This window comes from Asparagus officinalis, chromosome 7 (genome assembly GCF_001876935.1).
Source record: "Asparagus officinalis chromosome 7, Aspof.V1, whole genome shotgun sequence".
Classification (NCBI taxonomy): Eukaryota; Viridiplantae; Streptophyta; class Magnoliopsida; order Asparagales; family Asparagaceae; genus Asparagus; species Asparagus officinalis.
Genome location: NC_033800.1, coordinates 883,362 through 909,256, shown reverse-complemented (window position 1 = coordinate 909,256; position 25,895 = coordinate 883,362). Strand labels below are relative to the sequence as shown.

The window sequence follows — 25,895 nt, the reverse complement described above, 5'->3', positions numbered from 1 at the left end:
GATGGAAGTGTTAAAGAAGTTCGGCATGGAGGATAGTAATTCTGTTCAAAATCCGATCATTCCAGGGTTCAAAATTTGCAAAGATGAAAATGGTGTAGAGGTGAATGGTTCATTCTACAAGCAGTTGGTTGGAAGCATGATGTATTTAACAGGCACAAGGCCGGATGTAATGTATGCGGTTAGCTTAATTAGCAGGTACATGTCCAAGCCAACTGAGCTACATCTTTTAGCAGCCAAGAGAATTCTACGATACTTGCGAGGAACAATTGGTTTTGGTATTCTTTACAAGAAAGAAGGAAATAAGGAGTTGGTTGGCTTCACTGATAGTGATTATGCCGGCTCTGTGGAAGATAGAAAGAGCACGTCCGGTTATGCTTTTATTCTAAGTGGAGCAGCAGTGACCTGGTCTTCTCGAAAGCAACCAATAGTTACACTAAGCACAATAGAAGCCGAGTTTGTTACGGCTGCAGCATGCACTTGTCAGGTGGTGTGGATGAAAAGGGTGTTAAAGAAGATTGGTTATAATGGTAGTGAGAGTCCTGTCATATTTTGTGACAATAGCTCAACAATCAAGTTGTCAAAGAATCATGTAATGCACGACAGGAGCAAGCACATTGATGTGCATTTCCATTTCTTACGTAATCTGGTGAATGAAGGAGTTGTGCAGCTCAAATATTGTGGTACACAGCAGCAAATAGCAGACATACTTACCAAACCGCTCAAGCTAGAGACATTTCTGGAGCTTAGAAAGAAACTGGGAGTTTGTGATCTAGTGAATGAGGGTAAACTAGCCGTCTAGGCAGTCTAGTTTATGGGAGGGAATGATAAGATTTAGTTTGTTATTCAGTTTTTAGTTGTTAGACTGTTATTCAGTTTTAGTTTGTTGTTTTGTTAGAATAAAAGTCCCAGTCTTTAGATTAGAATTTGGGTTTAGTTTGTTTCTGTTTTCACTCTGTAAAAGCTATTTATAGCTACTGTTTTCTCTTTAAAATAGTATTCCAGAATTGTTCTCTTTAGAATAGTATTTCAGACGTTGTGTGCGAACTGTCTCCTTTGACTCCGAATGAGATCAACTGATTGTTGAAAAGAACAAATGCACAGTCTTACACCTCCCGTTCAGAAGACGGCTTTCCTCACGGTACCAAATTCCGTTCTTATTTGTGGAAGGCTGGTGTTCCGATCAACTCAACCACTCTACTAGCCGGCTTTTTGGCCATATGGCTGAAGAGGTGCGTCGTTCCCCACCAACCCTCCGATGCTATACCGATTGAAGTGTTATATCCGGCCGTTCAATTAGCCACAGGTCGTAGGTTATCCTTGCTTCCTGCAATGGTATCTGATATTCACAGTGGATTACAACAATTGGCCTTCGTGTTTACTCAAGAGGGGAAGAAGGCCTCCGCTGGAATATCGGTACCGAAGCTGGAATTACCGTATACTTATTTGATGACCTGGTTGATACTTCACCATCCAGATTTGATGCAGGCTCCTGAGACGATGGATCAAAGTCTTCCGCTACTGCAGACTCTTGAAGGTTGTAAGTGGGTCAAACATCGGTGGCTAGATATATTTAGGCAATTTAAAGTCTATAAATGTTGGGAGTTCTTTCCTTGTTTCCCTCAATTCTCCGGGACTTACAACACGGCCTTATTGGATACTGAAGAACCAAGACAGAACCGCACGTCTTTGGACGTCGACTACTTCAGATGGCTGATGAACATCCGACCTGGTTATCTGGTATTCAGGGTGAAGGATGTCTATCATATCGAGCCTTACTTTCCATGCCGGTTTGCTCGTTAATTCGGCTATGATCAACTGTATGTCAGCAACCCGAATCGTCAACTTAGAGTTTAAGGTGGACTTATAGATGGGGCAAGAGCCTGGTTTTGGAGCATCATCAGTTGCACGAATGCTGAGTTTGATCTCCCTTTAGAGATGCCTCCTCTGCATATGACCTTTCTCTACTACAAGTGCCTGATAGCTGCCAATGCCATCACTCAAAAAAGGAGGATATCTAAATTAGAGGAGGAAATAGCCTCTTGGCATGCCACAGAGGTAGTCCATGACACTATGCTTTCAAATCGAGGGAAAGAAGCCGCCGAGTCGTCTAGAAAGGGGAAAGAACCTGCCCGTCCAGCTGATAACGAAGAAGAGTTTGAGACTGATGAGACCGAGACTTCTGAGGAGGAGGATGAGACTGGATCAAGTTCTGAAGGAACAAAAGAAGAGGTTGGCAAGAAAACTGAAGAAGAAACGACTGGTCTCCCCGATTCTTTCTTCGAAAGAGGATATGTAAACCCTTCTGTTGCTCGTAGGTCTCACCATGTTGATCCAACTCGACCCTAAGATGCTCCAAAAAGAAAGAGGGAGAGAGTCGTCATGACACATCCCAATCGGATGACGGTAGAGGTCCTTAGTGGAGAGGAAGAGGAAGAGGAAGAAGAAGATGCAATGCCTCTTGCTCACAGGCAAAGATCACAATCCTCAACTCAAGTTCCTCCCAGAACTGAGTTACGCACCAAGTATCGTCACGAAAGATCTGGGGCTCCAGGTGAAGCGCGTCCACTGAAAAGAAGGAAGAAGGTTGCATCACGACCACATATTTTTCTTCCTGCTTTAGAGGAAACATCTGCCCATAGTGTTCCTTCAGACGAACAAGGTAACATCCTTATTTTCATTTTATTGTTCTCATATTTCTTAATACTCAAACTTATCTTGTACTCAATTTCTGTAGGGAGTCAAGAAGAAGGAGAATTTTAGGTTGACATTGCTCCTCCCGGTGGTATGGAAATTAAGGAACCCAGCTTCGTCCAACAAATGTATGATACGCTTAACAACGAAGCTGGTGATGTTCAAACAACTTTCGCCGTTGATCCATCGGCTTCAAACAAAGGTATGGGTATCTCTTTATCTGGAGGACAATTCCGAAAGATGAATGAGTCGGAACGCGTGCCTCTTCTAATGACCTGTACACTTTATCTCCTTTTAGTTAAACTAAAAGAAGCGGGAACAAGTAACGAAGCCCTCAAATCTATCCCGATCAATGAAGGTAAGACTAATCTCCATTTTGTACAAGTTCTTATAAATATATATTATTTATGATCCAGCATATTCTGTAGATACCACAATGAATGAACCAGCTGGAGGAGAAACCACTCATGCTGCTGAGGTCGAGGATTTTAACGAGCACAATCTCAATCTTGATCTCTCAGAGGACGACCTGTTAGCCCTTATCTTTTGATGATGTTTTACAACCACCATTATCGGTACTAATGGCTTATTGAGTGCAAATGTAGTGAATTCATATATCAAGCATGTTAGTGCCACAAATAGAGGATTGGATGGAATATGCGCTACAACGATGATATCCAAAGGAGGAGGAGGCATAGTGATGAAGCAACGTTATTTCAAGAACTCCAAATTCAATTAGAAGCTTCATCCAACTCAAGCTATATCAAGACTCAAGAATTGTATTCTCGTGAGGATATTAGCTAGTTTTTATTTTCTCTCTAGTGCTAGAATGTAGGCAAATAGTTTAGATTTTATCTGAAGCTATTAGGATATCAAGACACACGTTTTCATACTTATAGTTTTGAACATATTTCACAAAATACTATTTTTCACAAGTATGAGGACCTATTTACAAAATTCCTTTTCCAAACAAATTGTTTTTAGTATTAAAAACATTTTACAAAGTCAGGTTTTTGAGTGTATCAGATTGCGGTCGACCGCCACGGTCGATCGCGCCTGAGCTCACTCGTCAGTGAGCAACAGAAACTTTCACGGTCGACCGCCACGGTCGACCGTGAGCTAAAAATTTCCCACGGTCAACCGCCACGGTCGACCGCGAAAGTCTCTGGACTTTTGGTAAGTTTCTGAACTGCCTCGCGGTCGACCGCGAAAAAGTCACGGTCGACCGCCGATTGTTTTAAACGGTAATATGGTACAGTTTTTCAGCGCCGATTTCACACGATCTCAGCGTGTTCTGTTCCCAGATTTTGGGGGATTGGGTATGGGTTTCAAACAGCTGTGTTTTCTATTTAAACCTATCTTCTTCTTCTTCCTCTGAGTCCCAGATCTTTAAAAATCTTTCAGAGAACGTTTTTACAGAGCTTCATTTTCAAACCAGTTTCTTCTGAGTTTTTGTGTTTCACATCCCAGCTTCAGTGTAATCTTCTCTTTGCCATAGGGACATTGTAAAGAGAGGGTTCTTACACCATTTGATTCCTAACCCTATCTCCTCTATTTTGATTGCATTTGGATATTGTGTTTTGTTTGTCTTAATTTTATTGCACTATTATAGCCTTATGACCCTAATCACCCCCCCCCTCCTAGGGTCCAACAATTGGTATCAGAGCTTGGTCTCTATATTAGTTTTTGGTTTAATCACCTTAGAGAAAAGATCTTATGGAGGCTTCAATGAATGTGCATATGCTAGAGGGACAATCCACCACTAGACCACCACTTTTCACCGGTAGTAATTTTGCTTATAGGAAGGCTACGATGAGAATTTACCTTCGTTGTATTGATCTTGACATCCTAGAACTCATAGACAAAAAATATGTAGAAAAGCCCAAAGTTAGGACTATGACCGATGGAGAAAGGCACCAAGCCAATCTCAATGCAAAGGCTATGAATGCCTTAATTTGCGGTCTTTCTCCTAATGAGTATAATAGGGTTTCCACGTGTGCAACCGCATACGAAATATGGGTGAAATTATGTATTACACATGAAGGAACCCCCCAAGTTAAGGAATCCAAAATTAGTGGGCTCATGCATGAATATGAGTTATTTCAAATGCTTCCAAATGAATCAATTGATGCTATGTTTTCTCGCTTCACTAACATTATCAATGAATTGCATGGTCTTGACAAGAAATTGGCTATTCAAGAGACGAACTACAAGATTCTCCGTTCATTGACTCCGATGTGGGAACCCAATGTGACGGCGATAGAAGAAGCTCATGACCTTACCACTCTACCTCTTGATGGCCTCATCGGCAAGCTCAAGGTTTATGAGAAAAAGCTCAAGGAAAAGGAGAAGGACGAAGTGCCCTCACGGGAAGTTGAGGAGCCATCACCAAAATTAAAGACCATAGCTCTCAAAGGAGCTAGTAACAACTCTTCTTCGTCATCGGATAGTGAAGTTGATTTTTCTAGAGAAGTGGCTCATCTCTCTAGAAGAATTTCTAGACTCATAAAAATAAATAAGAAATTTAACCCACGATCTAACAACAAATTTTCTTCACGTGTAGGAAAATGTTTTGAACGCAATGAATCGGGCTATATCGCTAAGGATTGCCCAAGGCTCAAGGAGAAGTACATGAAATACAAGAAGAAGAAGGCTATGTATGCCGGATGGGAGGAATCCGAACCAAGTGATTCGGATAGTAATGAAGAAGGAGCTAAACTTGCTCTTCATGATCCCAACGTTTGCTTCATGGCCCTTAAACATGAGGTAATATCCGACACCAAGAGCGAATCCTTTTACATACAATGTGATCTAGCTATGGCTTTAGAAGAATTGAACATTGAATTTAAAAGAATATCAAAGGAATTTTCTTCTTTTAAAAAGTTGCATGCTTCTTGTGATGTGAAACTAGAACAACTAGAAACCTCTCTTGCTCTAAAAGATGAATTGCTAGGAGATCTCGATTTTGAGAATAAGCAATTAAGATCCAAAATTGAAAGACTAGAAATTGAGAGTGGTAGGATTAGACTCACTCATGCTTATGCTAATCATCATCACCATGATAGAAATAAGTTTCATGGTTCTCATGCTCATACATACAAAAGAAATTTTATGTGCACGTATTGCATGAAACATGGTCATATTTCTACTCATTATAGAATAAAAAATAACTATGAATTTTATGGATTGACATGGCCGTTAGACCCTAAAGGGGGGTGATTAGGGTCTTATGCTAATCTAATCCAATTATATGCTAATTAAAATTAATTAACAAGTTATCCTAGCAAGTATGAAATACCATAAGATATATGAGCTAGGATAAGCAATGTAAACAAGGGATATATCCTAGTAATAAGATATACTATGAGTTATATACAACTAACACAAGGGTAAATAATCTAAACAAGATAGTGGATGAAATAAATGAGTAATGCACAATTGGCGATATAAGATAAATGCAAACAAATACGCCAAAGACAAACTCAAACAAGCAATATGATCACGGAGTTCGGACCTTCCGTCCTACGTCTCCGCTCCCCACTCCCGGGGAGAAATCCACTATCAACCGGGTTTTCTACGTTCACCCGAACAATGTTTACACCTCACACTCGGTTTTCTAGCTAACCGAAAACTTTACAATCAACACACTATTGTAATCCCACTCTACACCCACTAAGTGTGGGACCTAGCCGTATCTCCCTCAAGTGCTCGGTTACAACCTCTCCCTAGGCTCGTCAACCGACGCCACTCCTCTTGGGACGATCCCCGACTCTCACCACACACTCCTCACTCGGTGTACAAGTGTATTACAAAGTGAATCTCACAATAAGGCTCAATACAATAATTGATTGTTCTCAACTATGGATGAGAACGCAATGAAAGCACAACTCAAAGTTACAATCTCTCACCACCCAACTATACTATGTATGTAAATACTAAAAGCTCAATGTGGGTGTGTGTAACAATGAGTAATATAAAATCAAATCTAAACTCAATATAAAACTAGCTTTAATAGAAATGATAATTAACAAATAATTATAAGTAAAAGCTAGAGTTGAGTTTAGGAAAACTTCTCTAGATCAAGATGGAGAGATGGAGATTTGAAGCCCAAACAATAAGATAATACTCCCTCCACTTTTGTGGAAAGACCTTAAAACTGCTTTAAACCAAACCCTTAAACAATCTTAAAACAAGCTTAACCCTTTTTTTAAAAACCTTGCCTTATAAAAACTTCTTAATTCTTAGTGAAAACTGAGATCAAAGAGAAGTATTCTATATCCTCCAGAGAACGCTCAGCTAAACCAATCCCAAGTCAACAAGACCCAAAAAACCAGCCCACGCCAAACTAGCTCAGCAGAAATAGTCCAGTGGTGAGCGAGAAGTGCAACGGATCCGTGATTTTTTCGGCCCTCGACCGAAATTCTGTCATGGTACGACCGATGGAGAGCAAAAAAGCGACCGTAAGACCCAGACCTACCGGACATATCGGTCGCGCGTCGATTCCTGGGTAAAACGCTGCATTTTTCGTCGACCGATGGAGGCTCTCCAGTCTGACCCCGGACCACGTCAAACCGACAGACTCTCTGTCACCAGTGATGAAAGATCAATCATGATCGGTCGCACCGCGTAATCGGAACTTCGAGCCGATCCGGGCGTCAATACTCGATACATTAGCAAAACAGGGTTTGAAGGCCTGTATATCTGATTTTGAAAACACCTGTTTTAAAAATATCAAATAAATTCCAAAAAATGTAAAACTTTGGGGAATGATTGTAGACATGATAATAAACATGCTACAATGACTGGTTTCGAAAAAGGACTTCCCAAATAAAAAATATCATTATTTTACAAAATAGTCCAAAACACGAAAATGTAAACATGTGAATTTTGACATTTTGGCTAAACCAACTTTTGAAACTTTACAAAATGATTTTATAGACTTGAAGAAAGATGTAAACTATTGTTATGAAGTCTATAAATAATGAATATAGTATTTTATCAAAATACACATATAATACACTAAAACATGATTTTATTTAACTAACTAAAATTGATATTGATGAAATCATATATATGCATATGAGTATGAAACAAAAATATGTTTTCTAATTATATTCAATTGTTTCATAGTAAAACTTGAAAACTATCAAACCAAAACACATATGTATATATATAACTATATATGCAAAAACCAAAACGTGTATGTGTGTATATGATTGAGCTTAAATTACTAACACACATAATATAAATTCCTAAACTAAATTACCCAAGCAATGATCTTGATCTTCAATAAGCTTGACTTGGTAATCTCACGGATGAAGCTTGAACTTGGATCTTAAACTTTGAATAGCAAGGCTTCACCGACATTCCGCTAACCTCCTTTGGATATGATCGTTGAAGCTCTATTTCATCCATCCTCCAAGAACGTTGTTTGTCTACAATACATAGGAAAACACAAACACTAGACAAACAACATTAGTAGTAAATTGTTTGTAAATCATCATCAAAACAAGAAGGCCAACAATGGGTACCCAAAGGTACCAAGTTTACTAACCACCAAGGACCCAAGATTTGGGTACCTAAAGTTACTACACCTTCCTCTCTTGTAGGGGATATCACGGTAACGACGTAAAGAGATGTGGTACCTTGATAGTGGTTGCTCTCATCATATGACAGATAACAAAGAGTTATTTGCAATCCTATCAAGGATTGAAGGAGGTAGCGTCTCCTTCGGTGGTGGTGAGAAAGGTAAAATTATTGGTATTGGTTCTATTGGTAAGAAACTTTCACCCGTTATAGAATATGTTTATTTGGTTAATGGATTGAATCATAATCTTCTTAGCATTAGCCAATTGAGTGATAAATGTTTTAATATTTCCTTTAAACCAGACAAATGCATTATTAGTATGAATAAAAAAATTGTTTTTGTTGCTAATCGCAAATCTAATGTGTACATTTTTTAGATGAATGAATTAGTGAATCAAGATGTGAAGTGTCTTTCGGCAATTGATGAAAACCCTTGGATTTGGCATAAGAGGCTTGGACATGCAAACATGGAATTGATGTCAAAATTGTCTAAGAGAAATCGTGTAAAAGGGTTACCTAACTTGCACTTCATCAAAGATACCATATGTGAAGATTGTGCCAAATGTAAACAAACAAAATCTTCTTTCAAATCCATTAATGAGGTATCGACTTCTAAACCTTTGCAATTACTTCATCTTGATTTATTTGGTCCTATGCGTGTTATCTCTCTTGGAGGCAAACACTATGTATTTGTGATTATTGATGATTTTTCTTGGTTTACATGGATTATATTTCTTGCAAATAAAAATGATTGTTTTGAAGAATTTTCTAATCATGTCAAAGGAATTGAAAATGAAAAAGATTTGAAAGTTGTTAAAATAAGAAGTGATCATGGAGGTGAATTTCAAAATGATTTTTTCTATGAATTTTGTGCTCATCATGGTATAACTCACATGTTTTCCGTTCCTAGAACACCACAACAAAATGGTTTTGTTGAACGGAAAAATCGCACCATACAAGAGATAGCACGCACTATGCTAAATTCCTTTGATTTGCCAAAATATTTTTGGGCGGAAACCTTCAATACGGCTTGCCATATTTTAAACCGTGTTTTAATTAGACCAAAGCTTAAGAAAATTCCTTATGAACTATTTTATGGAAAAACTCCTTTTATTGGTTATTTTCGTATCTTTGGTTGCAAATATTTTATTTTAAATACAAAAGATCATCATGACAAATTTGATTCCAAAATTAATGTTGGTATTTTTTTAGGTTATGCACCTCGAAGTAAGGCTTATAGGGTCTTCAATAAATGAACTCTCGTTGTTGAAGAATCTATAAACGTTACTTTTGATGAGACTAATATTAGTTCTCAAGTTGTTTTACCTTGGCAAGATGATGATGATGAGGGAGGATTGGACTTTTTACAACTCAATTATACACCCTCTATAGAAGCACAAAAGCATGTGGATAGCTCCAATGCTCATGAACAAGTTGAACTTCCTAAAGCTTGGAAATTCGCATCAAACCATCCAAAGGAACAAATAATTGGGAGCCCTTCACAAGGAGTTGTTACTCGCTCAAAAGCCTTGAGTGAGTGTAGTAATATTGCTTTCTTATCTCAACTAGAGCCTAAGAAGGTTAATGATGCTTTAAATGATGAATTTTGGGTTTTTGCCATGCATGAAGAATTAAATAATTTTCAAAGAAATAATGTTTGGAAACTAGTTCCTAGACCTAACTATGCTAGTGTTATTGGTACAAAATAGGTTTTTAGAAACAAACTTGATGAACATGGCATTGTAACTAGAAATAAAGCTCGTTTGGTTGCCCAAGGATACAATCAAGAGGAGGGCATAGACTATGACGAAACCTTTGCACCGGTTGTAAGGTTGGAATCTATAAGGATGTTTTTGGCATTTGCTAGCTTTAAAAATTTCAAACTATTTCAAATGGATGTCAAAAGTGCTTTCTTAAATGGTTTTATAGAAATTTTTGGTGCTACTAATGAATCCTTGTGCAAGGAATTTTCTAAAGTTATGCAGGATCACTTTGAGATGAGTATGATGGGAGAGCTTACTTTCTTTCTCGGGCTCCAAGTCAAGTAAACTAAGGATGGGATATTCATTTTTCAAAGCAAGTATGCTAAGGAATTGGTGAAGAAATTCAATTTGGAGAATTCTAAGCATGCGCCTACTCCCATGAGTACAAGTATAAAGCTTGATGCGGATGAAAATAATGAGGACGTGGACCAAAAACTATACTGAGGTATGATAGGTAGTCTTCTTTATCTCACTGCTAGTAGACCCGATATCATATTTAGTGTGTGTGCATGTGCACGTTTTCAAGCTTCTCCTAAAGCAACTCATTTAATTGCGGTTAAAATGATCATTAAGTATGTTAATGGAACTTTTAATCTTGGTTTATTTTATCCAAAGAGCACCTCTTTTGATTTATATGGTTTTTGTGATGCCGACTTTGCCGGATGTAAGGTAGATCGCAAGAGTACGAGTGGAACATGCCAATTCTTAGGAAATTCACTTGTTTCTTGGGCTTCCAAGAAACAAAATTGTGTTGTATTGTCCACTACAGAAGCGGAATACATTGCCACCGGCTTATGTTGTGCCCAAGTTTTGTGGATGAAACAAAGCTTGGTTGACTATGATTTGAATTTTCAAAATATAAAAATCTTTTGTGATAACACGAGTGCTATAAATATTTCCAAAAATTCGGTTTTGCACTCTAGAACCAAGCATATTGATGTGCACCATCATTTCTTACGCGATCATGTAGAGAGACAAGATGTATCCCTAGTGTTTGTTGACACAACGTCTCAATTAGCGGATATATTTACTAAGCCTCTTGGTGAGGATGATTTTTGTCGCATAAGAAATGACTTGGGCTTATGCAATTTCGCATAAGAAATGACTTGGGCTTATGCAATATGTGAAAGTTCTATTTGCTTGCTTGTTTAGTCTATTTTGCATGCATTTCTCTAAGTTCTATTTGCTTGCTTGTTTAGTCTATTTTGCATGCATTTCTCTTTCCCCATTTTTGATGGTGACAAAGGAGGGGAGAAATCTCCTCATTTGTTGCACATACATAGGGGGAGCTCATAGATAAGGGGAGCACCTATCTATAAGCTATATTTATTTTTGTTCTTATATAATGGTTGGTTGTCATCATCAAAAAGGGAGAGATTATTAGTCCTTATGTTTTGATGATGTTTTACAGCCACCATTATCGATACTAATGGCTTATTGAGTGTAAATGTAGTGAATTCATATATCAAGCATGCTAGTGCCACAAATGGAGGATTGGATGGAATATGTGCTACAACGATGATATCCAAAGGAGGAGGAGGCATAGTGATGAAGCAACGTTATTTCAAGAACACCAAATTCAATTAGAAGCTTCATCCAACTCAATCTATATCAAGACTCAAGAATTGTATTTTCGTGAGGATATTAGCTAGTTTTTATTTTCTCTCTAGTGCTAGAATGTAGGCAAATAGTTTAGATTTCATCTGAAGCTATTGGGATATCAACACACACGTTTTCATACTTATAGTTTTGAACGTATTTCACAAAATACTATTTTTCATAAGTATGAGGACCTATAACTTATAGTTTTGAACGTATTTCACAAAATACTATTTTTCATAAGTATGAGGACCTATTTGCAAAATTCATTTTCCAAACAAATTGTTTTTAGTATTAAAAATATTTTACAAAGTTTTACAATTTTCAGAGGTCAAATGAATATTTTACAAATATTTTAATTGAGTCAAAAATCAGGTTTTGAGTGTATTAGATTGCGGTCGACCGCCACGATCGACCGTGCCTGAGCTCACTCGTCAGTGGGCAACAGAAACTTTCACGGTCGACCGTGAGCTAAAAATTTCCCACGGTCGACCGCTACGGTCGACCGCGAAAGTCTCTGGACTTTTGGTAAGTTTCTGAACTGCCTCGCGGTCGACCGCGAAAAAGTCACGGTCGACCGCCGATTCTTTTAAACGGTAATATGGTACAGTTTTTCAGCGCCGATTTCACACAATCTCAGCGCTTTTCTGTTTCCAGATTTTGGGAAATTGGGTATGGGTTTCAAACAGCTGTGTTTTCTATTTAAACCTATCTTCTTCTTCTTCCTCTGTGTCCCAGATCTTTTAAAATCTTTCAGAGAACGTTTTTACAGAGCTTCATTTTCAAACCAGTTTCTTCTGAGTTTTTGTGTTTCGCATCCCAGCTTTAGTGTTATCTTCTCTTTGCCATAGAGACATTGTAAAGAGAGGATTCTTACACCATTTCTACTATTTTGAGAGCTTGATCTTGTGTAGATCAATTGTGTGGGAGTGTGATCTAGTGAGATCAACTGTGTAGTGTGAGATCGTGAGGGGATCGCTGTGTAGAAGAAGTTCCGGCTTCCAAACCGGGTTGTGTAGTGGATTTCTCCTCGAGAGTGGGGAGCGGGGACGTAGGTCAGCGGACCGAACTTCGTTAACACATCGCGCGTCACAGGATAACGATTCCTAACTCTATCTCCTCTATTTTGATTGCATTTGGATATTGTGTTTTGTTTGTCTTAATTTTATTGCACTATTACAGCTTTGTGACCCTAATCACCCCCCCTCTAGGGTCCAACACGACCATCAGTATATCTCCGATTTATTATCGGGGAAAACTCCTGGTGTAGCTACAGGACCAACTGTTGGAGTTGGTTCAGCTGAAGCGGGTTCCTCTGAAGGTAAAGGCTTTTATCCTATAATCTTCATTATTTCTTTATCGTTTAACTTTGAATAATCATATAAATGTTCGAATTATAGAACCAGCTGCTGAAACCGATACTGTTATAATTGTTGGAACATCTGATCAACCCGAGGGTCGTGACTTCTTGTCGTGGGCAGGAACCAAAGTCGACCTTCAATCATCAATTCCTGAATCTCAACCTCTCACTCCTTGGGACCCGATAATGATAGAAGCTACTTCCACTCCCCAAGTTAGTCCCGTAATAACAAAAGCGAGACCAACCGAAGAAGTTGGTACTGTAGACGTCAAAAAATGCTTACAGACATCTAAATACCACTCAAGGCAAAGAGAAGATGATAAACGCCATTCTCTTAATCAGAAGGAGATCATTCAAAGGAAGCGAGACAACATGGAAGAACAATGTACACACCAACAGGCAGTACACGGCGGCGCGGCTGAGGTGCGGCAGGACATGGTGCCGCGGCTAAGGCGCGACAGTCCATGGTGCCGCGGCTAATGGTACCGCGGCTATTATAGGGGAGTGTTGCGGCAGTTACAAGGTAGTTATACGATGATTATTTGAAGCCCACGTGGCGGCATATCAGAGATAGAACATGTGTTGACGTGGACAAGTAGTTAAACCATGAAAAAGGTAGTTAAAGGTCGTGGGAAAACGGTTTCAAACACGATAAAACGTGCTGGTAACCGCCTCTTTGGCCGTGGCAGCCGCGCCAATAGCCACGGCAGTGTCGACTGCAGCGGCCAAAGAACAGTTACTTGGTCAGTTGTTTCGCCTCCATTTCGACCGTGTGCATTCTTACCCCTATAAATACCTCCCTAAACACGAAATAAAGGAGGGGGAGAGCAGATTGGGGCAGAGAGACTGGAGATTTTGGTGAATTAGAGCAAGAGAGAGAGTCTTCCTTCTTCACAAACATCCTCAAGAAGCTTTTGGCGATTCCTAGAGATCTAAGCTCTGACTTGATCTTTGGAAGAGTGAACATCTTACATCGATAAGATATTCGCTTAAAGATTCTTACTTCGATAACGAAGGAAGAATTCCCAAAACCTTCACGATTCAATCAGAATCTGTGAATCGGTGGTCCACGGGCTAAAGCACCCCCGGCACAGGCAAAGATCCCACGCAAGCAGCGATCCAAACAACGATCCTGCGTTTGTTTCTAAAAAGTTGTAATTTTCATTTTGTTGTGTAAAAGAAGTCTTATAAAAAGACTATCTCTTTTGAATTTGTTGTAATAAGATATAATGAATTCCACAACGAGACCAACTTTTGACGCAAACAAACTGTCGACCACAGTGGGAGCCAACGGTCTCGCTGCCGAGACCGTCGTGTCGCAGCCGATCAAGATTCCAGTTGAATCCACGGTCGAATACGAGTTTGACCAAACCAAGTTTGAGGAATATCTCTCATCATCCTCTTCAAGATCTTCATTATCTCACAAGTACAAGAGGATCTCATCATTGAAGAAAGCTTATACGCCAAAGAAGGCTAAAAGTGAAGACTCTTGCCCAATCGTTGTTGAGGCCTTGTCTCGCAACATTATCCCGGCGACCCCCAAATCCGAAAGCTCTGCTCATAATGATTCTATCCTAATTAAGGAGTCGTTCGATCGAAGTTCGCCAACTCTGACGAAGAGGGCTCGTCAGAGGCGACGCCAACGCCGCGCTCGTCAATTAGCTAAGGCCTTGGAACAAACCGACGGGGTTCGTTATCACGCGGACCTAGAGTCGAGGAGGCATCGAGTGGTTCAGTTGTCTCAACAACCAATCACTCATATCTCTGCCAAACTTACGTCGGAGGAATGGACTCTTGTCAAAAGGGTCCGTTCGACCCTCAAAGAACGCATACAAAAGCGTATGGCAAACACCGCTCGTGCTCATGCTCTTTTACAACAAAAACGAGAAGGAAAGAAGAAAACAGTGTCTAAGGAAGCACCAAAGAATCACAAAGTATGGATCCCCAAATCCAAACTCGTACGAAAATTGGGTCTGCAGAACACAACCTTTGATCGCGGCAGTCTTCACTGCCGTGGCATCTCCTTCAACTGCGCCAGTCTTTGTTGCCGTGGCACACTGTTCGATCGCGACACCAATCACTGCCACGGCCAAAAGAAGTTTCACAAGAGCACTCCTTCGACTCCATCAACGACCGTTCCGGGTCCGTCTACTGTGTCGACACCCGCTGTGTCACCAGTGAAACCTTGGGTCAGTCCTGACCTGTCGAAATCCAAAATTATAATGGCGGATGGCCTCGATCTTTTACCTGAAGATAGAGGCAAAGCTTCGGTCAAAGAATGCTTGGGTCCGGTGAATGAACCCCAAATAGATTCTTACACTGGGGGTCGTAAGTATCCTCCTATCAAGTCAAAACAACTCCAAGATGGGAAAACCCTAATTTCTACCCGTTTGGGAGTTCATAATGAAACTCAGGAGCCCTTTAAGACTCTGCACTCGTAAGGGGGTGGTTCTAAACATGCGACTCCTGATGTGATCTTGGATCGCTCAAATGCGACAACAAGTTGTCCTGAGAACGCCAACAAGGCTTTACATCCTCAGAAGAAGACATGTTCGTCAAAAGACATTGTTATACCTGGGGGCTCATACCAACAGACGATAGGATTCTCCGGTAATTATACCGATGAGTTGTACTATCAAGTTGGGGGAGTGAACAAAACTCGAAAGAGGAATATCCGAGAAATAAGCTCTCCTTGTTTCTGTATGCGACTCATTAGAGCAGTACTGTCAAAATGTGACTACTCCAAACGAGAAGCCATCCTGCAAAGAGTCTCAGTGTTCCAGAGGCTTTTCACCAAAATGTCGAAGCCTAAGCCGAGACATTTTCGCAAGAGAAGCTTGCTGTTCAAGAGGATGAATTCCCTGAAGTCACCATCAACATGGTTGATAAAAGAAAGTCTAAGCGGCATTCAAGTGACTCAAATCCTGACTTTTCCCCGAGAGGAAAAGTCAATCCAAGAATTGCTCAAAGGATGTCTCGACTCCAATTAGGAGCCATCAGACGCAGGGATTACAAGAGAGTGCAAGAAGGAATGTCATCGGAGGATGAATTCTCGGACACTTATTCTGCAATCGCTTCTGATGATACAATGTCTAGCACAGGACAAATCAGAGAAGTATTCACAATCACTGCTGATCAGTTCACTCAAATACTTCAGGAAGCTCTAGCCAAACAACGTGAAGAAATTAGAGCTGAAATGAGGACAGAGATGGAGTTAGCTATCCAACAAATGAGGGAATTACTAACTCAACGGTCTTAACCTCCTGAGTCCAGTCAGCGAGCTGAATCTAGTCGCCACACTCAGAATGTTGTAGATGATAGTGATCCAGAAGTGTATGAAGTCATTATGGCTGATACACCTCCCAATAGCAATAACGCTGGGGGTGGTTTAACGCACCCTCCCAATAACGATATTGGGGGTGGTTCAATGGCACCTCTTACAGGGGGTGGCCTAACTCATTCTCCTCAACGTCCTTCGAATGAAGACATAGACGATGACGAGAGAATGAAAGAGCTTGAAAACAAAGTCAATGCTTTGATGACGGCTCAAGATGTGAAAAAGACGGGTATTCCATGTCCCTATCCAAGAGAATGTGATTCAATACCGTACCTGGCAAAATTCAATCTGATTAACTTCACACCGTTTGACGGGAAAAGCTCGCCTACTCAGCACTTGATTTATTTCAAGTCTCATTTGGGCATAATTTCTGGAAACGAGGTTTTAATGGTCCGGTCATTCGTTGGCACCCTTCGTGGGCCCGCCTTCGATTGGTACCGACGTCTCAAGCCAGGAAGCATTAATTGTTGGGATGACATGGAAAGTTTATTCCTCAACAATTTCTTCGATGATGACACCTAAGTGTCGATCGGAACCCTTCTAGATGAGAAGCAAAAAGACGGAGAGTCAGTTGATAATTTTGTCAAGAGCTTCCGTAACAAAGCAATGAATTGCAGAGATCCTGTTACAGAGGAGTTCATCCTGCAAACATGCCATAATAATCTCTCCATCGATGTCTTGGAAGCTCTGGGGGTCGTACCATCCAAAACTTGGAAAGAGTTAAAACTACGTGGCGAACAAGCTGAACACTTTCTTAAAAGAAAGAAAGCTGAGAGAAGCCGACCGACGACATCTGCAATCGCTGGGAATGCAACTCTCGATCCGAAGTTTCAAAAGGAGTATTCTTTCAAAAATGATGAAGCTCCAGCCATATTGAAATACCTCCTAGCCAATGATAAAATTGAGCTACCACCTATTAAAGATCAGGAGGGAGCTAAGAGAATTACGGATCCAAACTACTGTGCGTACCACAGAAGGGTTCTTCATCCCACCGAGATTTGCTTTGGACTCAAAAACAAAATCCAAGCCTTAATTGACTCCGGCGTCATAACGGCGAAACAAGCCAAGTAAAGACAACTCTAACTCCACTGGGTGCACGAGTATAAACCGTTTCCCCTCACTCCGAAGAGTATACGAGTATAAACTGCTTCTCAACACTTCGAAGAGTATACGAGTATAAACTGCTTCTCAACACTCCGAAGAGTATACGAGTATAAACTGCTTCTCAACACTCCGAAGAGTATACGAGTATAAACTGCTTCTCAACACTCCAAAGTGTATACGAGTATAAACTGCTCCTCGATACTCCAATAGGTATATGAGTCTAAACTGTTTCCCACTCTTGACGGAAAGTTCCTAGAGAATTTTTACATGTAATATTCTTAAGGATAACCCGGTCATGTAACTCAGTATGATGTTAGACCCAGTTTCGCTAAAGAAGCTGGGGGTGGATGGTTCATGTAACGGGAAGTTCTCGGAAGAATGCTATATGTAATTTTCTTAGGGATAACCCGATCATTACAAACAGAGTGATAAACACTATATCCCCATGGTGATTTCCGAATACTCTTTTGCTGAGATGAGATTCGATCATTTCTTTAGATCAATCTTCCCTCACAAAACTCATATTTGGTCAAACCTTTAAACAGTTAGGACCAAAACCAAAATCCCCTCTCGATTCCTTCACTGAACGAGAGGTCCACAAATTGAACGATCAAACCTTTAAACAGTTAGGATCGTCTCAAGTCCCCATTTGGTCAAACCTTTAAACAGTTAGGACCAAAGAGAAAATCCCCTCTCGATTCCTTCCATGAACGAGAGGTCCACAAATTGAACGATCAAACCTTTAAACAGTTAGGATCGTCTCAAATTCCCATCGTGGTCAAACCTTTAAACAGTTAGGACCAAAGCCAAAATCCCCTCTCAATTCCTTCAATGAACGAGAGGTCCGGTCAAACCTTCCTACAGTTAGGACCAAAACCAAAATCCCCTCTCGATTCCTTCACTGAACGAGAGGTCCCCAAATTGAACGATCAAACCTTCCTACAGTTAGGGTCGTCTCAAAACTTCCATCTGGTCAAACCTTTAAACAATTAGGACCAAAACCAAAATCCCCTCTCGATTCCTCCCATGAACGAGAGGTCCACAAATTAAACGATCAAACCTTCCTACAGTTAGGGTCATCTCAAAACTTCCATCTGGTCAAACCTTTAAACAGTTAGGACCAAAACCAAAATCCTCTCTCGATTCCTCCTATGAACGAGAGGTCCACAAATTGAACGATCAAACCTTCCTACAGTTAGGGTCGTCTCAAAACTTCCATCTGGCCAAACCTTTAAACAGTTAGGACCAAAGCCATAATCCCCTCTCGATTCCTTCCATGAACGAGAGGTCCACAAATTGAACGATCAAACCTTTAAACAGTTAGGATCGTCTCAAGTCCCCACATGGTCAAACCTTTAAACAGTTAGGACCAAAACCAAAATCCCCTCTCGATTCCTTCCATGAACGAGAGGTTCACAAATCGAGCGGTCAAACCTTCCTACAGTTCAGATCGTCTCAAAACTCCCACTTGGTCAAACCTTACTACAGTTAGGACCACAACCAAAATCTCCTTTCGACTCATTTCGTGAGCGAAAGGTCCACTTTTGAATTGAATAATCAAACCTTATGACAGTTAGGATTATTCAAACAAATCTAGATTCTCTAAGTGGAGATATATAAAATTCTTCCTCTCCATTTTCGGGTTCATCTCTACCAACAAACAAGAGACCAGAAGATAGAATATAAAATTCTTCCTCTCTAATTTTTGGGTTTATCTCTACCAACAAACAAGAGACCAGGAGATAGAATATAAAATTCTTCCTCTCCGATTTCGGGTTCATCTCTACCAACAAAAAAGAGACCAAGATACTCCATCGGGTACACGAGTATAAACTGTTTCCCTAACTCCAAAGAGTATAAGAGTATAAACTGCTTCTCCCTTTACTCCAACGGGTATATGAGGTTAAACTATTTCCCAAACCTCCCAACGGGTATATGAGGTTAAACTATTTCCCGAACACTCCAATAGAGCATATGAGTATAATCTATTTCTCCATTCTTCGACGGCAGTTCAAATTTAAGACTTCGACAACGGCCACAGGATAAACGCAACACCGGAGGAATTTTAGCTATTCTACAAAGCACTGAATAGGCTAAAAGATGAAGAAGTCAAGAATTGAAGCCATTTATAGACCATGTTACGCAACTTCCTCAACAAGGTACTGAAGGAATTGCAAGGAAAACTTATCATATCCAAAGTGTCCCAGACTCCTTTCCAAAAAATGATGAGTCTGAGATACTTTGGAGAGGGTATCTGTAGACGTCAAAAAATGCTTACAGACATCCAAATACCACTCAAGGCAAAGAGAAGACGATAAACACCATTCTCTTAATCAGAAGGGGATCATTCAAAGGAAGCGAGACAACATGGAAGAATAATGTACATACCAACAGGCAGTACAAGGCGGCGTGGCTGAAGGCGTGACAGCCTATGGTGCCGCGGCTAGGGCGCGCCAGCCTATGGTGCCGCGGCTATTATAGGGGAGTGCTGTGGCGGTTACAAGGTAGTTATACGATGATTATTTGAAGCCTACATGGCGGCATATCAGAGATAGAACGTGTGTTGACGTGGACAAACAGTTAAACCACGAAAAAGATGGTTAAAGGTCGTGGGAGAAGGGTTTCAAACACGATAAAACGTGCTGGTAACCGCCTCTTTGGCCGCGGCAGCCCACACTGCCGCGCCAATAGCCGCGGCAATGTCGACTGCAGCGGCCAAAGAACAGTTACTTGGTCAGTTGTTTCGCCTCCATTTCGACTGTTGTGCATTCTTATCCCTATAAATACCTCCCTAAACACGAAATAAAGGAAGGGGAGAGCAGATTGGGGCAGAGAGACTGGAGCTTTTGGTGAATTAGAGCAAGTGAGAGAATCTTCCTTCTTCACAAACATCCTCAAGAAGCTTTTGGCGATTCCTAGAGATCTAAGCTCTGACTTGATCTTTAAAAGAGTGAACATCTTACATCGATAAGATATTCGCTTAAAGATTCTTACTTCGATAAACGAAGGAAGAATTTCCAAAAGCTTCACGATTCAATCAGAATCTGTGAATCGGTGGTCCACGGGCTAACGCACCCCCGGCACAGGCAAAGATCCCACGCAAGCAGTGATCCAAACAACGATCCTGCGTTTATTTCTAAAAAGTTATAATTTTCCTTTTGTTGTGTAAGAGAAGTCTTATAAAAAGACTATTTCTTTTGAATTTATTGTAATCGACCGAAGATATAATGAATTCCACAACAAGACCAACTTTTGACGAAAACAGGTACGTTGACAGCTGTTGCGTCTAGAGTTTGTGAGTTTTATCAATTGCTTGTTTTAAACTTCCGATCAATATTCCAACATACTCATTGTGACTCTCTTGTTTGTAGAATCATCTTTGAAGAGACTTGTTGACCTGGACCCAAAGCCATCAGAGGTCTCAATTGAACAATGGTCTGACGTAGCATGTATACCAACAAGTATCATTCATGAACAAGCTCCGGTTGTTGTAGAGCCTGCCCCGGCATCGACAAACTAAGGTAACCAAGTCGTGGAATCTTCCGTTAAACTTGGTATACTTCTGTTCGTTGCTATGTATGCGCAAATGTGTTTTGTATTGACTTTATTTGTTCTCATCGCAGCTCCTTCTTCGACATTGTATGATTCCATTCAAGCGTTATTAGCAGACGAAGACTCAGACAAAGCTGTCATTTGTTCCAATCTTCAAGGCTTTATTTCCTTTTTGAATGCTGGTCGATCGAATTCTCTTCAAAGGATCGCATTTTTAGAACTTTAAAAGATCTCTTGATCGCTATACATCGGGGATCAGAGAAGAAGGATATAATGAATTGGTTGATTCGATCGACGCCTATTTGGCCGACCTCAAACAACGTGCTGAACTTTTGAAGGATCTCCGTGTTGGCCTTCTTGTTTTGATGATGTTTAACAAACAATTTATTACTACTGTTGTTTGTCTAGTGTTTGTACATTCTTATATATTGTAGACAAACAACGTTGTTGGAGGATGGATGGAATTGCGCTTCAACGATGATATCCAAAGGAGGTTGGCGGAATGTCGGTGAAGCCTTGCTATTCAAAGTTCAAGATCCAAGTTAAAGCTTCATCCGAGAGATTACCTAGAAGAGCTTATTGGAGATCAAGATCTAGCTTGGGTAATTTAGTTTTAGGTTTTATATTATGTGTGTTAGTACTTTAAGCTCAATCATACACACACATACACGCTTTGGTTTTGGTTTTGTATATATACAGTTATATATATACATATATGTTTTTGGTTTAATTATTTTCGAGTTTATATATGAAACAAATGAATAATTGGAAAATACTATTTTGTTTCATGTTTATATGCCTATATATGATTTCACCTTTAACAAGCTTATATTTAATGAAATCATATTTAGTGTTTTGAATATATTGCATGCAAATTTATGAAAATATTGTATTTCTAGTTTATAGACTTTATAACAACATGTTATATCTTTTATCAAGTCTATACAATCATTTCATAAGGTTTCAAAATGTTGTTTAAGTCAAAATATCAAAATATCAATTTTCAGGTTTTCATGTTTTGGACTATTTTGCAAAATGATGACATTTTTCATTTGGGAAGTCCTTTTTCGAAACCAGTTTTTGTAGCATGTGTATTATCATGTCTACAATCATTCCCCAAAGTTTTACATTTTTTGGAATTTATTTGATATTTTTAAAACAGTATTTTAAAATCAGCAAAACAGTTTTCAGAACCTGTCATATCAGTTTTCGGTCGACCGCACCGGTCGACCGAACCCGAGGTCAGAAGTTCACTGGGCGACAGAAAGCCTGTCGGTCGACCGGTCCGGTCGACCGATGAAAATTTTCGGTCGACCGACGAATTTTCCGGTCGACCGACGATGTTGTTTTCAGCTTCCAACGGCTAGTTTTTTGACCGTTGCCTTGGGGCTGTTTTGTCTTTTGCTCTGATTTTTTGGCTGAGTTTTGAGAGGGTATATATACCCCATTGCTGATGTCTTTTCAAACCAACTAAGAGAGTTTTTAATCAAGTTTAATAAAGTTTTTAACAAGGGTTTTAGTTTGGTTTAAGTGTGTTTAAAAAGCTTTTAAGCAAATTGAGAGTTTGTTTTTGTGATTCAATTCTACAAGAGCTTAAGGAGATCAAGGGTTTGAGTTTGTTTAGTTTGTTTTTGGGGTTTGCTGTTACAAAGAGGAGTTTGCATCACCAGTTGAGGATTTCATCCTCAAAATCTTCTCATCCTCTCTTTGTGTTTATAGAGAAGTTTTCTAACTCTTTTCCCTAGCAATTTCATTATTGAGTTATCATATATTAATTATTGCTAGTTTGCTATTTGAGTTAGATTTCATTTTACTCATTGTTACACACACCCACATTGAGCTTTTAGTATTTACATACATAGTATAGTTGGGTGGTGAGAGATTGTAACATTGAGTTGTGCTTAATTGAGTTCTCACCTATTGTAGAGAACAAATTTATATTTGTTACATTGTGAGTGTTGTAAGGTTTTCGGTGAGCTAGAAACCGAGTGTGTAGTGAGGTTTTCGGTGAGCTAGAAACCGAGTGTGAGGAGTGACGTTGATCGGTGAGCGTTGAAAACCGATACTGTGAGGTGTAAACGTTATTCGGGTGAACGTAGAAAACCCGGTTGATAGTGGATTTCTCCCCGGGAGTGGGGAGCGGAGACGTAGGACGGAAGGTCCGAACTCCGTGATCATATCTTGTGTTTGAGTGTGCTTTGGCGTTTATTTATACTTGTGTTTATAATTCTTGTTGCCATTGTCATTAGCTCATCATTTATATGATCCACTATCTAGTTCATATTGTTTACCCTTGTGTTAGTTTATATATCCTTGCATATATCATATAGTATACCTCTTTGCTAGGATATATCACCTTGTGTATATTGCATATTCTTGCACATAACCCTTTGTACACCTATCTTGCAAGAATATAACTTGTTAATTAATTTTAATTGGCATTTAATCGGATTAGATTAGCATAAGACCCTAATCACCCCCCCTCTAGGGTCTAACAATTGGTATCAGAGCTTGGTGCTCTTTGATTTAAGGTCTAATCGCCTTGAGTTAAAGATCCAAGTTATATTTTTGTGCTAATCTTGTTTTGATTGCATTTGTATCTTGCTTGCATATTTTTACAAATTATGGATATGAATGATGCATCTTGTTTAGGCTATGATTCTAGTGTTGCTCCTAGATTAGACAATTTCCCCTATGCCCAATGGTGTGTTAGATTTAAACTTTTTGTTCAATCTAAAAACTTTGATTTATGGGAAATTATTGTTGATGCTTACATTGTGCTCACTTCGGAGAAATCCAAGTGGAATAAAAATGATCATCGCATGTTTACTATGAACAACATTTTGTTAGAATATTTGTTAAATGCTTTTAACTCATCTATGTCTAACAAGTTTGTTCATGTTGATAGTGCTTACACCTTATGGAAATTAATTGAAGCACATCAAGGGGACTTGGAGGCGATCCAACAAGCTTTGGAGAATCTAACTTCAAGTTCATACGGAGCAACATGCACACGGCCACTAGGCGATAGCCCTAGTGAGGTTTGCGAGTTCGAAACCATAAATGATTTACCTAATGATGAACTTGCTTGTGCTAGTGAAAAATTATTACATACCTATAACAAATTGCAAAATGATTTTAATGATTTAAAAAGCAAGCATGATGTTTTAAAATCCGATCATGAGAAGCTAGTGTCCAAATTTGATGTCATTGAAAATGAAAATACTATGCTTAAAGAAAGCAATGACTTATTAAATTTGGAAAATGGAAATTTGATTTCATCTATTGCTAGCCTATCTCATGCTAAGATTGATGCCATGTTAGAAGTAGAGAACATAAAGAATGATACAGCTTCTTTTATAAATAACTATTTATGTTCTACTTCTAAAAATGCATATGTGCCTAAAAATGAAGATTTGAATCTTATGAAAAATAGTATTTCATCTTTAGATTCAACTTTGAAAATATGCATTAATAATCATAAGAGGCTTATGGACATGTGTGCCAAGACTAAGTCAAAATCATCCACTCATTATGCACACATGTATAGCAAAACTTATAAGTGTTCTATTTGCGGCCGTCAAGGTCATTTAGCTAAGTTTTGTTATGATGCACACAAACATAAGAATTCTAATGTTCCTTGTGCATCTCATATAGCTTCTTCATCTTGTACACTTACACATTCACATGCTCATTCTCACAAAGTTCATCATAAGCATGCTAGTGTGTTCAAGTGTGATTATTGTGGTCGTTTTGGTCATTTGGCCAAATATTGCTTTGATTTGAAAAGAAAATCTCATTTGACAAATGCTTCCAATAGACCACATGTTTTTAAATGTGATGTTTGTGGTAGGTTTGGACATCTTGCTAAATTTTGTTTTGATATACAAAAAGCTTCTAAATTGCAATATGTTCCAAATAGACCATTGTTTAAGAATGTTTCTCATTTGCAAAATAATTTTAAAAGAAAATCTTTATTTGCAAATGATTCCCGTGCACGAGCTAATGGTCCACAAAAACAAATGGATCTCTTTCATTGCACAAATTGCAATCGGAAGGGTCATTTGAATGAATATTGTTTTGACCATGTTAGTGCACCATATGTGCCTAAGAGGGTTCATAACCCTAAGGCTTTGAGCTTTAATGATAGGGGTCATGTCCCTAAATCTTTTGGTACCAAGAGTTCTTGGGTACCAAAACAAATTTAAATTTTAAACCAAGAATTTTAGTATTCTTATTTTTCCTTTTTCTTGGTTATTTGAAAATTATGCTTTGAAACTTTTTATGAAAACAAATTTTCTTTGGTCAAATTCTTATGTTTTCATAATTCCTAGTTTTGATTTTGATGAGAGGTTTGTATTTATATAACCCTCCGGATTTATTGGGTGTTTATTCCCAAATCATGTTTACCGGATGCTAAAATGTTCATATGGGTTAATACTAACTCAAGAGCTAGATAGAGTTGCCTCTCTTGATTTTTGAAAATCAATGATGATTTGGTTTTATGATTTAAACTTTGATTTATGATTTCAATTGGTTGATTTGTTTTCATTTGAAAACTTTTTACATGATTCTCATGTTTCTCTTATTTTGATTTCATAAATCTATTTTATATATTGGCTTTTATGATATGAGACAATATGTTCATCTTGATATATTTATATATGTTCTCATTATCTCTTGAATGTGAGTGATTTTTGGCATATTATTTATGCTTGCTCACATGTTTGCCATGATCTTTTATTGCTTATATTTCATATGGCTTTTTGATAGGGGGAGCTATTCCCTATATTTGCTTTGTACTCACCCATGCTTATTGATAGGAGGAGCTTTCGCTCTCTTTATACCTTTGTCCCTTTTTTGATGTTGTCAAAGGGGGAGAAATATTATGAGTATATGTATA

General features: G+C 39.1%; 1 protein-coding gene across 1 annotated transcript in view; it reads left to right on the top strand.

Annotated features, from left to right (window-relative positions):
- LOC109849735 (kinase suppressor of Ras 1-like) overlaps window positions 2,818-25,895 on the top strand; it is a 28,648-nt gene continuing 5,570 nt past the window's right edge. Inside the window, exons 1-3 of the mRNA XM_020419600.1 lie at window positions 2,818-2,893; window positions 2,990-3,049; window positions 13,040-13,212. Coding sequence (XP_020275189.1) covers window positions 2,818-2,893; window positions 2,990-3,049; window positions 13,040-13,212 — 309 coding nt within the window. The remainder of the gene's footprint in view (window positions 2,894-2,989; window positions 3,050-13,039; window positions 13,213-25,895) is intronic.